We start from the raw sequence: 11,690 nt of genomic DNA, 5'->3' as shown, positions 1-11,690 counted from the left end.
TGCTGGGCCTCAGATTGCTCATCCCTGAAACGGAGTGTATCTGTCAGTATGGGCTCAGCTGCAGTAACAAAGAAGGCTCCAAGTGTTGTGGCCAAAAACAAGTGAAAAGTTTGGTTTTTTCACAGTAAAGAGTCCGGAGGTAGGTAAATGGCACTGAGCTGGTAGGACAACTCCCTTTCTCAACATCTAGCGTCTGCTTGTGGGGCCACAAGGGCTACTCTTTCTTGTTCTTGTCTGTCCCCAGCCAAAAGGAAAGGAAACTAGACCAGAGGAGCCTGTGTCCAGTGTTTTTAAAGCTGCCCCATCACTTTCCCATTTAAGTACGATAGTCACTTGGCCACACCTAGCCGTGACTTGACTGGGAAATGGAATTTTGAGCTGGGGAACCACATGCCCAGCTAACACTGTCTTGAACAGAGAAGGCAAAAGGGGGTAGTGGGATGCAATGCCCCGGGTGCTGCTGGGCACCCTTCTGGATGGTTAGAAGAGCTGGTGATGTTCAAACTCACAAGATGCTTCCCTGTTCCTGCCCAGGAGCTGGTGAGGGTCCTGCATAAGGCACTGGAGGCTGCCCAGCAGGAGAAGAGGGCGTCCAGTGCATACCTGGCAGCAGCTGAGGACAAGGACCGGCTGGAGCTAGTGCGACACAAAGTTCGGCAGATCGCAGAGCTGGGCAGGCGGGTGGAGGCGCTGGAGCAGGAACGCGAGTGTCTGGCCCGGGAACTGAGCCTGCGTGAGGAGCAGGTGCAGGAGCTGCAGCAGCACGCACAGCTGCTCATGGACAAGAACCAGGCCAAGCAGCAGGTCATCTGCCAGCTCTCTGAGAAGGTCACCCGGGACTTCATGCACCTCCCTGACCCTGCTGACAGGGACCCCCTGAGCCAGCAGGAGACTATAGAGCACTTGAAGGTAGGGGCTCCCTCCAAGGCCTGGCGCCACTCCTCTCCCTGGGCCCTCGGGAAGGCACACTCTCAACCCCAGGGTCTCCTAGATGGGGGCAGATGATCCTGCATCCTGGAATAGTCACGTTGGAATTCGATGTTGGAAATATTGTTCTATGCTTCATTACTTTCCTCACTAGAAGGCTTAGGGCAGTTCAACCTCAGTGTCATGGGCGACTGAAAAGTAAAGGTATCTAGATTTTCACATTTGAGATTGAAAGAGCCCAAGACCAGCTGAGTCTGGGGCCTGGCCTGGTCAGCCTTCTTTAGTGCCATCCTGATGCTTTCAGGAGCCCCAAGGTGCCAGGGCAACCCTCCCCCAGCAGTCCTGCACACAGTGCAGGTACTCTGCAGCTGGCCATGGCTTGCTCATGACAATGGCAATAATTGCTGTTCCCATTTATGGAGAATGTACAGAATGTTTGCCATGTGCCAGTCATTGTCCAGGTGCTCTACTTGCATCGTCTCTAGTCCTCACACCAGGCCCAGGAGGCAGTCGCTTGCACTTTATAGATGCGAATACCAAGGCTGGGAAAGGGTAAGGATCTTGCTCAGGACCCTGTGCTGAAGAGGTGGGGAGCTGGAGTTGGATGGGAGCTCACATCTGCTGACCAGTCCACTGGCTCTGCTGTCTCCACTAGCTGCTGCCATCATCTCAGCCTCCCCCTTCCTTCCCCTTCACTGTCCCTGTCTCTCCTCAGGCTGCTACATCCCAAGGGACCAGAGGTACCACAGGGACAGGAGCTTTATTTGAGGTGTTGATCCATGGGCTGCACCCTCCTCTCTAGATGGTAGTGCCAGGAGCTATACCACCTGGTGGCCCGAAGCTGGGGAGGGTGCTCAGTGCCCCCACTATCCCTAAAGGAGCCAGTAACCAGGACAGTCCTGCCCCACATCCTGCCACTAAGAGCCACACATGTGTAGTCATGTGCTACATAACAACATTTTAGCCAATGACTATAGTCTTATACAATTATAAAGGAGCTAAAAAATGCCCATCACCTAGTGACATTGTGGCATTGTGACATCATAGCACCGACATGACCTTTTTATGTTTAGATACATTTAGATACACAAATGCCACTGTGCTACAGCTGTCTACACTACCATCTAGCCTAGGTGTGTGGTGGGCTGCACTGCCTAGGTCTGTGTGAATCCACTCTGTGATGCTTGAACAATAAGACTGCCAACAGCGCATTTATCAGGGCAGATCCCCAGCCTTGAGTGACTGTCCATGCACACATAGAACTTTGGGAACTCCCATGCCTCTGTATCAAAGAACTGCTAGAAGTGGAGGGAGAAAAGATAAAAGTAATCAGGACACTTTTGAGAGAAAAACTCTCAGTGGGCAACATTGCCCAGTGGACATTAACCAAGCCTTAATCTCAGACAGACCTGTGTTTGAGTTCTGGCTCTGCCTCTGACTAGCTGTCTGCCCTTGGGCAAGTTATCTCACCTCTGTAAAAAATGGCCCAACCTCTCCTCCACTATGGGGTTGTTAGAAAGATAAAGGAAGAGAACATGAAACCCAGATTCCCATCTTTATGTCAGCAAAGACTGAAAAATCACATAACCAGTCCCTGAACGTTTTACCTTATTTAGTGTGAAATCAGAGATTCTAAACAAACACCTTTCAGACTCTGATGCAGTAGGTATTGTTAGAGTCCTCCATACTGACAGGTGAGCACTACTTGCATCAAATTGCATCCCCCTTGTCCTCCCACTACTGACAGCCCTCCTCTTATCTCAGCCCATCCCTCCTGCTGGAATCCTCTATTCAGGACACAATAGAGCAGTGCAGAGCTCAAAGAAATAGATCAGCTAGGTGGCTCCAGGCTGCCCAGAGAGTTGATTGTAATCGTGGACTGGGTGTGGCCCTAATTAATGTGTGCTGCAATTTATTTTGAAAGTTACTCATCTGTTCAATTTATTTTGGATAAACTCACATTAACCAAATGTACATTTCCACGTGATCTTCAGTGGCCCAGTGTTTTGTGCTTAAGAGTTGCATGTACTTGGTGTTCTTTATTTTCTAGCTTTTAGAAGACCCATCGAAAATCCATTGTCTTTAACTTTGGAGAGAAGAGTGTTCACATTTCTTGCTTGCCTTATGATTGAGGACCCCCAACTTTAGGGAAATGGTCCCTTGTTATTGAGAAAGTCATTTTAGAAATAGTATCACTGACTTCTTGAATATTAGAGTTGGAAAGACTTAAAAATCTAGTCGACCCTGTTGCTTTGTGTCAGGGACAGCTGAGTGGGGAAAGGGGAAGGCCTGGTCCAGGGTCCAGTGACATGGGCGGCAGGCTGCATCTAGGGCCAGCCTCCTATGCCAGTCCACTGCCTCCCCCACTGGAGCACAGGGCCTTGTCCACGGGCATGTCCTGGAGAATTCTAGGTTCCTGATCCCTGCAAAGGCAGTCAGGCTCTCCTCTCTCCTGTCCCCCTTCTGGGCTGTGTTTTCCTTTTTTGCTCCACTGGTGACTGTCATGTGACTTTTCCCTTCTCTGAGGTTTCTCTTTTTCTTCCCTACAGTTCTGAGCCAAGATGAGCACTCAAGGTAGGACAATGAGCTGAATGGTAAGGGAGAGTTCACCCTTGCCTCCCTGTCTGGCACACCTGTGCCTTCCCTGGGGCTGGAAGTGGGGCATCTTATGTAGCAAAAGCCTTCTTTCCAAAGCCTTGGAAATGCCTGAGAGCACCTTCTAGGCCTGGGATGGTATCAAGGAGTCAGGAGCCGAGGTGCTGGGGCCGTCTTCGGCACTGGAGTCCGGCTCTGCCACTTAGCAGCGTTTCTTGAGCACCGGCTGTGGGCTGAGCACACCTGGCTCTGGGCGGAGCACACCTTGTTCCTGGCTTCCTTCCAGTCCAGCCTTGATTCAGGGACAGGGGAACTTACCTTCTCCTGGCTTGTTTCCTCATCTGTCAGATGCACATCATATAGTCCTTTAGTATTTACCTACAGCACGGTGGTAAAGATTAAATTAAACAAAGTAATAGAAGTGAGGGCAATGGGCCTGGCACACAGGAGGAAGTGGGGTAATGGAAGGTCCTTTGCTCCCTTGCCTCTCATTGCGTATACCCAGACTGTGGGAGGGTCCGCATCAGCAGCTGTGGGAAGGACGGGGATGGGGGCAGGTAGGGAATGGGGGTCTCAAGCTGCTGGAGAGTTCAGTGAGGGAGAGGACCTTCACACTGCACATGGCACTTTCTAAATCCTTTGTATAGCTAAGTGACTCCCCCAGCCACCTCTGGAGGTTGTGCTATTATTATCATCCTCATTTTCCAGATGAAAGGCAAGATGACTTGTCCAGGGTCTCAATGGTGGAGGCAGAGTTTACATCCAGGCAGTGAGGCCCCAGTAGCCCCGACCACCAGGCTATGCTGGCACATGGGCAGTGCCAGTGTCTTTGATGTGTTGTTAGGATACTGCCTGCTGGGTAGGGAGGTCTCATAAGTCCCTGTGTTTCAGCCAGGAGGCTTCAAAAGACAGCCTTTGAAGAGTGCGGACTAGCATTCTGGCATCCAGCTGGCTTTCAGCTGGGAGGGAGCTCGGAGGGTGCCTGGCCGGAAATCATGTGGTTGGGACTTTATAAGCAAACAGACCTAGGCTGGGTCACACCCTGCCTTGTATTGACCCTATGGTCTTGGGCAAGTTGCTTCCCCTTAGAGCCTCTGAAAGCTCATCTGTGTTCCCAGGAGTAATCTGAAAAAGGGCCATTCCTTCTAGGGTTGCTGGGAGAATTAAATGAGATAACCTACTCTGTGTTGTGGTGTCCTGGGGTAATACAGGAAGCCTCGCAGCCTCTGAGTTTGTAAGTTTTCTAAATCTCCAGACCCTAAAATGTTAAGTCTATCATGGGTGTAGAGAGAGGTCCCAGAGAATCCTGATGTTCTCGGGAGGTTAGCTGGTCTTTGTACCACCAGAGTAAGGATTCTCCCCAGTCTCCCGCTCCTGCCACACAGGCATGAAGAAATGGGAGTGCTGGGGAAAGCAGGCAGGAACTTGCCAGAAGAGCAGCTGGCATGCATGGGCAGCATTTCTGAGAGTCAGGAAGCCTGAGTTTTGATCTAGGGAGGGATATGTTTGGAGAGGAGCAGGGAGACAAGGCCAGGAAGCCAGAGCTGCCTGGGTCCAGCCAGGAGAGAGCAGAGAGCATGCTCCCCTGGAGCACAGCCCCTCAGTCTAGGCACCGTGTGGGGAAGGCCAGGGTGGGGGGGGGGACCATGGAGAGCCTCAGTGGAATGTGAGGCCACAAGATGAGGTTACCCTAGCCCACTCATCTTCAGCCCTGGAAACCCCGGGAACAGGACCTCCGAGCATGTCAGTGTCTGGGTGAAGGGCAGAAGACCCTGGGCGTAAAATGGAGCTTCTAGGCTGGGAGGACCTTGGAGATCATCTTGGCCTGCATGAAGATCCACTCACCAAGGGCTGGGAGTGTGCGCACATGGTGTGATGTTCTTCTTTTTCAGATAAGTCAGAGCCTGTCCAAGGTCATCCCTGCCCTAGCATCTCTTATACTTACCTATAGCCCAGTACATTGGTGAGGGAGAGAAAAGGGTCACATCTCAGCCAACAAATACCCTGGAGTTATTAGCCGTAGCGTTGAGCGTGTTAAGTGATAACATGGTTTTGTAGCATCTACCTCATCAGAAGAAAGATCAAGAGCTGCAGATGATCCTTCTCTGAGGCTCAGGTCCCTGCCTGAGCCTTCCCAGTGCGTATCCAGCCGCTCCTTGTATGCCCCAGCAGCAAGGAGCTTACTCCCTGTACCAGACTATCTTGCAAAGGGAAACCTCAGAGATGTTCATCACAGCATTATTCATAATTAAAAACCAAGTGAAAACACTCAGGGCTCAAATAAAAAAAGTAATTATTATAAATTGACCCAATAGAATAGTCCTCAAACATTAAAAAAAGATGACTGGGGAATATTTAGAAAGTAACACTGAGTAAAACAAATGTCCACAGTATGATTGTAAGTGTGATAAAATAGGTTGATTCTAAAACAAACACTAGAACACTTGCTGTGTTTCAGTCCCCCTGCTTAGTGTTAACATGTAATCTCATTTATTCTCACAGATGCCCAGTAGGGTACTTGGTACTTACCCCTTTTACAGATGAGGAAACAGAGGGTCAGAGTGGTTCAGTGTCCTTCCTGAGTCAGGATGTCAGAACCAAGTCTGGAACTCAGCCCTAGCACTCTCTTGACCACATCATGCTGGTGTCAAGAATAGAGAAAGGGACTATGGTAATTTTGTTTCTTTCAGACTTCCTTTTCTGTTGCCATTATCAGAAATTCCTAAAGAAAGGAGGCTTTGGCAGCTCATTTGAGGATGTGACTCTCCTAGCCCAGGGAGAAGTTTATGGCACAACTCACAAAATGTTTTGCTCTCTTCTCCAGGATGACATGGAAGCCTACCGGACCCAGAACCGCTTCCTGAACTCCGAGATCCACCAGGTCACAAAGATCTGGAGAAAGGTGGCTGAGAAGGAGAAGGCCCTCCTGATGAAGGTGAGTGGCAGGAGCCCTGTTCTGGCTGTCTGTGTTCCTGGCCACCCTCTAGTCCCACACTGCCTACCCCTGTCTTACTCTCCTCACTGCCTATCTGCTCTCCTTCTGGAAGGAGCAGGGTCTGTGTCAGCCTCTTTTCCAGACCCCTGTGGTCTGGTTGACTGAGTCATCTACTCAGTAATATTCACTGGGTAGTGTACCCTGGGCAGCTGGGGGTGTGGAGACCAATAAACCCAGTCTCTGTCCGCAATGAGGGAACAGACCAGTGAGAGAGTTGAACATGATCAAGATGAAGTAGGGCTCATAGGATTCTTGGGGGCCCATACAGTGGAAGGAAAGTCAGGGAGGGCTTCCTGGAGGAGGTGCCCTCTGAGTTGAGTCCTAACAGTTAGTGATATCCTGGCAACCAGTGGAGAAAGGACTTCCAGGAAGAGAGACAGCATAATAAAGACCTGGGGCCTGGGGGTAGGGAGCAGGGCTGGGAGGAAGAGATATGAGGCTGGAGATGAGGAGTTTGGAGCTTATTCTGAGGAAACCAGGGAATTGTTGGAGGATTGTGAGTAATGAAGAAGACTGCTGTGGCCGCTCGGAGGAGGGTGAACTTAAGGACATGGGCCTGGAAGTAGGGAGGCTGGAGTCTGTAGCAGGAGTCCCTGAGAAGCCCTGTCCCGAGGAGCCCTACTGAGAGCAGGGGAGCCAAGGGGGACAAGAAGGAGAGCAGGGCAAGGATAGCTTGGAGATGGTGACCTGGGCAGCAGTGTAGCAGAATTGCAGTCTTACCCTTGAGGTTCCCCCATTCTCTGCCACCCCAGGATGAGATGGGAACCAGGGTGGCCCAAGAGTCATGGCAACACAGGACAAACTTTTACTGTCCCTATCTCACAAAGATGGAAAACAAGGAGGTTGCCTGACCTTCCTAGCACACCATCTGGCTTGTATAAGTAGAAACCCAAAAGTTCAAGGGAAGCAGGCATGTAGTGGGATGTCCCAGGCAAGGGAAAAGAGTGTGTGAAGGCCAAGAAGTGGGAGGGATGTAATATGTTGGAGGAACAGAAAGAGCCCACATGGTGGCAGCAGAGGGCACAAGGATAGTGCCCATCCCCTGGGCAAGTGCTGGGTCATACCACTTACAGAGAGATTGCTCTGTTCCAAGTGCCCTGGGAAGCACTTTTACATATCCACTCATCTGATCCTTGCCAGGATCCTGACGCAGACTGTCTATTATCCCCATTTTACAGATGGATGAACTAAAGCATGAGAAGTTAAGTAACTTGCCACAGGCCACACAACTAGCTGTTGCTGAACCAGGATGGCACTCTAGGCCATGCAAGAGCCTGTACTATCCCTGTGTACCTTTTCTCTCTGTCTGTGAACCAGCTCTAACCCTGGGCCTAGTCCCCTCTTTTCTGCCTTGCTGTAAACTACAGCATTCAGGGCCCATCTCCCTGCCCTTGCACAAAGGTGTGGGAATTGGGGAAGATGAGAGCAGTGCTGCCATACAGCTGGGGGCAGCCCAGGCCCAGCTACATGGCTTGTCCAGCTGTCCCTCTCCCTCTTGCAGTGTGCCTACCTGCAAGCCAGGAACTGCCAGGTGGAAAGCAAGTACCTGGCGGGGCTGCGGAGGCTACAGGAGGCCGTGGGAGACGAAGCCAGCAAGTATGCATGTGCGGAGCTGCTGAGGCAGCTCACCCAGGAGGCTCTGCAGTGGGAAGCTGGCGAGACTTCTGACAGCATGGAGCCAAGCCCCATCAGGTGAGCCCTGCAGCTGCCAGTCCCTGCCAACCATGTTCAAGCACTGCACCCCCTACCACCACCTCCAATCTCCAGATCCATGAGCCTGCAGTTGTACAGTGCAGGCTTGGGGAAGGCGGCCCCTTACCATGACCATACAGACCATCTGTACGCTGGTACAGATGTGGGGCTGTCTGCAGAGCCCTGTGTTTCCCACTCCTCCAGGCTGCCTCCCAGACCTATTTACCAGAGAGGGGAGGAGGAGTGACCCTGCACTCAGTCCTTGCCGAGCACAGTGGACTCAACAGTTAAATATAAAGGAAGGGATCATGGCTGTGCTTGAAGGCCCATGGAGGCTGGGTGGCCCAGTGGCAGGAGCCAGGATTTGGGGCCAGACCTGGCTTTGGATCCTCATACTCAAGTCTCCATAAGATGTGGGCTAAGACCCCTCTATGGGAGAATGGTTAGGATTGAATGAGATAGTATGTGCAAGGCACGTACTGGAGGTGAATAAATGTTGAGTCAATGAGAGCCCTTTTGGAATGGGACCCCAGCCCCCCGACCTCTGCTTGCCGTTGGTGCTGTCTGTTCCCCACCCACCCTTGGGCTTACTGGCTATGGTGAACAGGGTTGTGTTAGCAGTGTGGGACTTCTTGGGCCTAAGCCTGTGTGGAATAATAAGGGAGTCCTTTATATTTGCACAGAATGAATGAATCAATATCTCTTAAGCATTTACTATGCCCCAGGTACTATCTAGGCTTCCAGCAGCTTACAACAGAGGATATCACAAGGTCTTCATGAGGCAGAGCAGGGGTTCCTATACCCATTATAGTGAGGAGCAAACTGAGGTTGGGAAAACTGAAATAACATGCTCCGAGCTGCATGGCTAACTCTCCATAAAGCCAGCAGGAAGCTGGCCCAGATTCCTCCTCCTCTCCATTGCCCCTTTTCTGGGGAAAGGCTCTGCACAGCTTTGCTAGTGGGCTTCTTTTGGCAGTGAATATGACGAATATGGCTTCCTGAGGGTGCCTGACTATGATGTGGAGGACGTGAAGCTGCTGGCTAAGATCCAGGCACTGGAGGTGCGTTCTCACCACCTGCTGGGCCTCCAGGCGGTGGAGCGGCCACTGCGGGAACGCTGGGCTGCCCTGGGTGAGCTCATGCCTTCGGCCGAGCTCAAGCAGCTGCTGCGGGCAGGAGTGCCCCACGAGCACCGGCCACGCGTCTGGAGGTGGCTGGTCCATCTCCGCGTCCAGCACCTACACACACCTGGCTACTACCAGGAGCTTCTGAGCCGGAGCCAGGCCAGTGAGCACCCTGCCGCCCGCCAGATCGAGCTGGACCTGAACCGTACCTTCCCCAACAACAAGCACTTCACCTGCCCTACCTCCAGCTTCCCGGACAAGCTCCGCCGGCTGCTGCTCGCCTTCTCCTGGCAGAACCCCACAATCGGCTACTGCCAGGGCCTAAACAGGTGAGCTGCCATCACTCAGCAAGGGCACAACCTTTACCTTTCAGAGCGCTACTCTGTCTCTTTGGACCCTCCCAAGAACCTGGAGATGTTAGCCTAGGATGCTTGGTCCCCACTGGACAGATAGGGACAGACAGGTCAGAGGATATGTTCAAGACAGAGATGGGCAGAGGCCAGAGCTCAGGGCCTCTTTCCTTTGATTTGTACTCACATAGAAAGCATCCTGACTGGTCACTTGGAGTGTATAGTGTGTGGCCTGCCTCACGTATTCAGGACTGTCAGGGTCCTGGAATCATTTGATTTAAAGCAGCAATGCCCAACCATTTTTGGCACCAGGGACTGGTTTCAAGGAAGACAATTTTTCAGTGGATGGGAGTGGGAGGTGAGGCATGGGCATTAGATTCTCACAGGGAGCTTGCAACCCAGATCTCTCACCTGTGCAGTTTACAGTAGGGTCCGTGCTCCTGTGAGAATCTAATGCTGCCACTGATACAACAGGAGATGGAGTTCAGGTGGTGATGCAGGTGATGGGGGGGACAGTTGTAAATACAGATGAAGCTTTGCTCAAGCACCTGCTCTCTGCTTACGTCCTACTGTGAGGCCCCTCTCCTCAAAGGCCACAAAGCAGTACTAGTTCTCAGCCCAGGGGTTGGAGACCATAGCTTTAAATGAAACCCACTCAGAGAAGCCCAAGGGAAAGGAAAACTTGTAAATGTTACAGGAGGAGCTCGCAAAGCCAGGAAAAGAAAATAGAGCTGAGGACCAGAGGCCAAGGCAACTACTCTTTCCAGGAGAGGTATAGCACACTGCAGCCCCAGGGGCCACCTCTATGCTGTAGTACCTAGGAATGCCATCCCCTGAGGTAGGACAGCACCAGGGCACCAGTCTGCAGCTGCATGGTCTCCGGCCTCTCCCTGGCTCTACACGCCTGCTTCCTTCTCTCAGCAGACCAGCCTCTGCCCATTGCTTTTGGGGATGTTTAGAGCCCACTGAGGCTGTCAGAATGGAAACATCAGCCCCTGAGTCTTGGACCTTTCAGCAAATCTTCTTACCCCATCCCTCATGCATTCAACCCTTGTGTCCTAATTCTGAATTCCCCAGAGAAGGAATTTAAGTGGCCCAGCCTGGAATGATTTCCATTTCTGGTCCAATTAGCATGGGAGGGAGTAAGAGGATGGGGGTAGGAGATGGTTCATAGAGCTGCCCCCTCCAAGACTGTGGGGGGCAGGGTGGGCTCTCATGGATGCCCCCAGGTGTGTCAGTAGCCCTTGCCTAGTGTCAGATATTCCCCAAGGCAAGTTCTGACTCAATTTAATTTAAACACACATTCACGCAAGCAAAATTTACATAAGCCGTTCTCTTTTTTCAGACGAGGTGGTGTATGACATTTATTTAACACAGAATAAACATTCAATTGTTCTCCCTCAAATTTGAATGGTTCTCAAGGGTAGATTTTTTTGTACTCTATTTCCAGCCTAAAATGAGGTGACATTGATCATGTATATATACAATTACTGGGAATTAAGAATTAAACTCCCACCATAATGCCTGTCAGTCTAAGCTTCTTTAGAAAATATGTTCAGATTTCATGCTACTCTGTCTGCTACAGGTGATGTCTGTGGAAATTTCATTCATTCAACAGCTGAGCAAAATCCTATGTACTTTTTATCTGTTTGAATATGTTAAAATCCAGAAGGGACAAAACTTGCAAAGCCTCTTTAAGAATAGCTATGAGGGGAGCTGGAAGCTATGTGATTCATAGGAGTAATAATTTTTATATTTCATGCAAAGGTCAGGTAGGAAGTGATGCTTGATGAAGGCTTCTTGGATGCTAGGTCATTAACATAGCTCATGCCATTTAATCCTCATGAAAACCCTGGGAGGTGGGCATTGTTGTCCCCATTGTCCATGTGAGGTAAGAGGACCCAAGGAGCTGAGGAACTCTATGCTGTAGTACCTAGGAATGCCATTCCCTGAGGTAGGACAGCACCAGGGCACCAGTCTGCAGCTGCATGGTCTCCGGCCTCTCCC

General features: G+C 51.2%; 1 protein-coding gene across 3 annotated transcripts in view; it reads left to right on the top strand.

Moving 5' to 3' along the window:
- Positions 1 to 11,690, top strand: part of TBC1D2 (TBC1 domain family member 2) — a 56,943-nt gene that overhangs the window by 34,757 nt on the left and 10,496 nt on the right. For all 3 annotated transcript variants that reach the window (XM_003785163.1, XM_003785164.2, XM_012802371.1), the window contains 4 exons: positions 535 to 909; positions 6,347 to 6,457; positions 8,019 to 8,209; positions 9,186 to 9,662. In XM_003785163.1, coding sequence (XP_003785211.1) covers positions 535 to 909; positions 6,347 to 6,457; positions 8,019 to 8,209; positions 9,186 to 9,662 — 1,154 coding nt within the window. The remainder of the gene's footprint in view (positions 1 to 534; positions 910 to 6,346; positions 6,458 to 8,018; positions 8,210 to 9,185; positions 9,663 to 11,690) is intronic.

This window comes from Otolemur garnettii, unplaced genomic scaffold (assembly GCF_000181295.1).
Source record: "Otolemur garnettii isolate 467f Iridium unplaced genomic scaffold, OtoGar3 scaffold00014, whole genome shotgun sequence".
NCBI classification, from domain to species: Eukaryota; Metazoa; Chordata; class Mammalia; order Primates; family Galagidae; genus Otolemur; species Otolemur garnettii.
The sequence above is the reverse complement of the archived record's forward strand: the minus strand, read 5'-3'. Positions and strand labels throughout refer to the sequence as shown.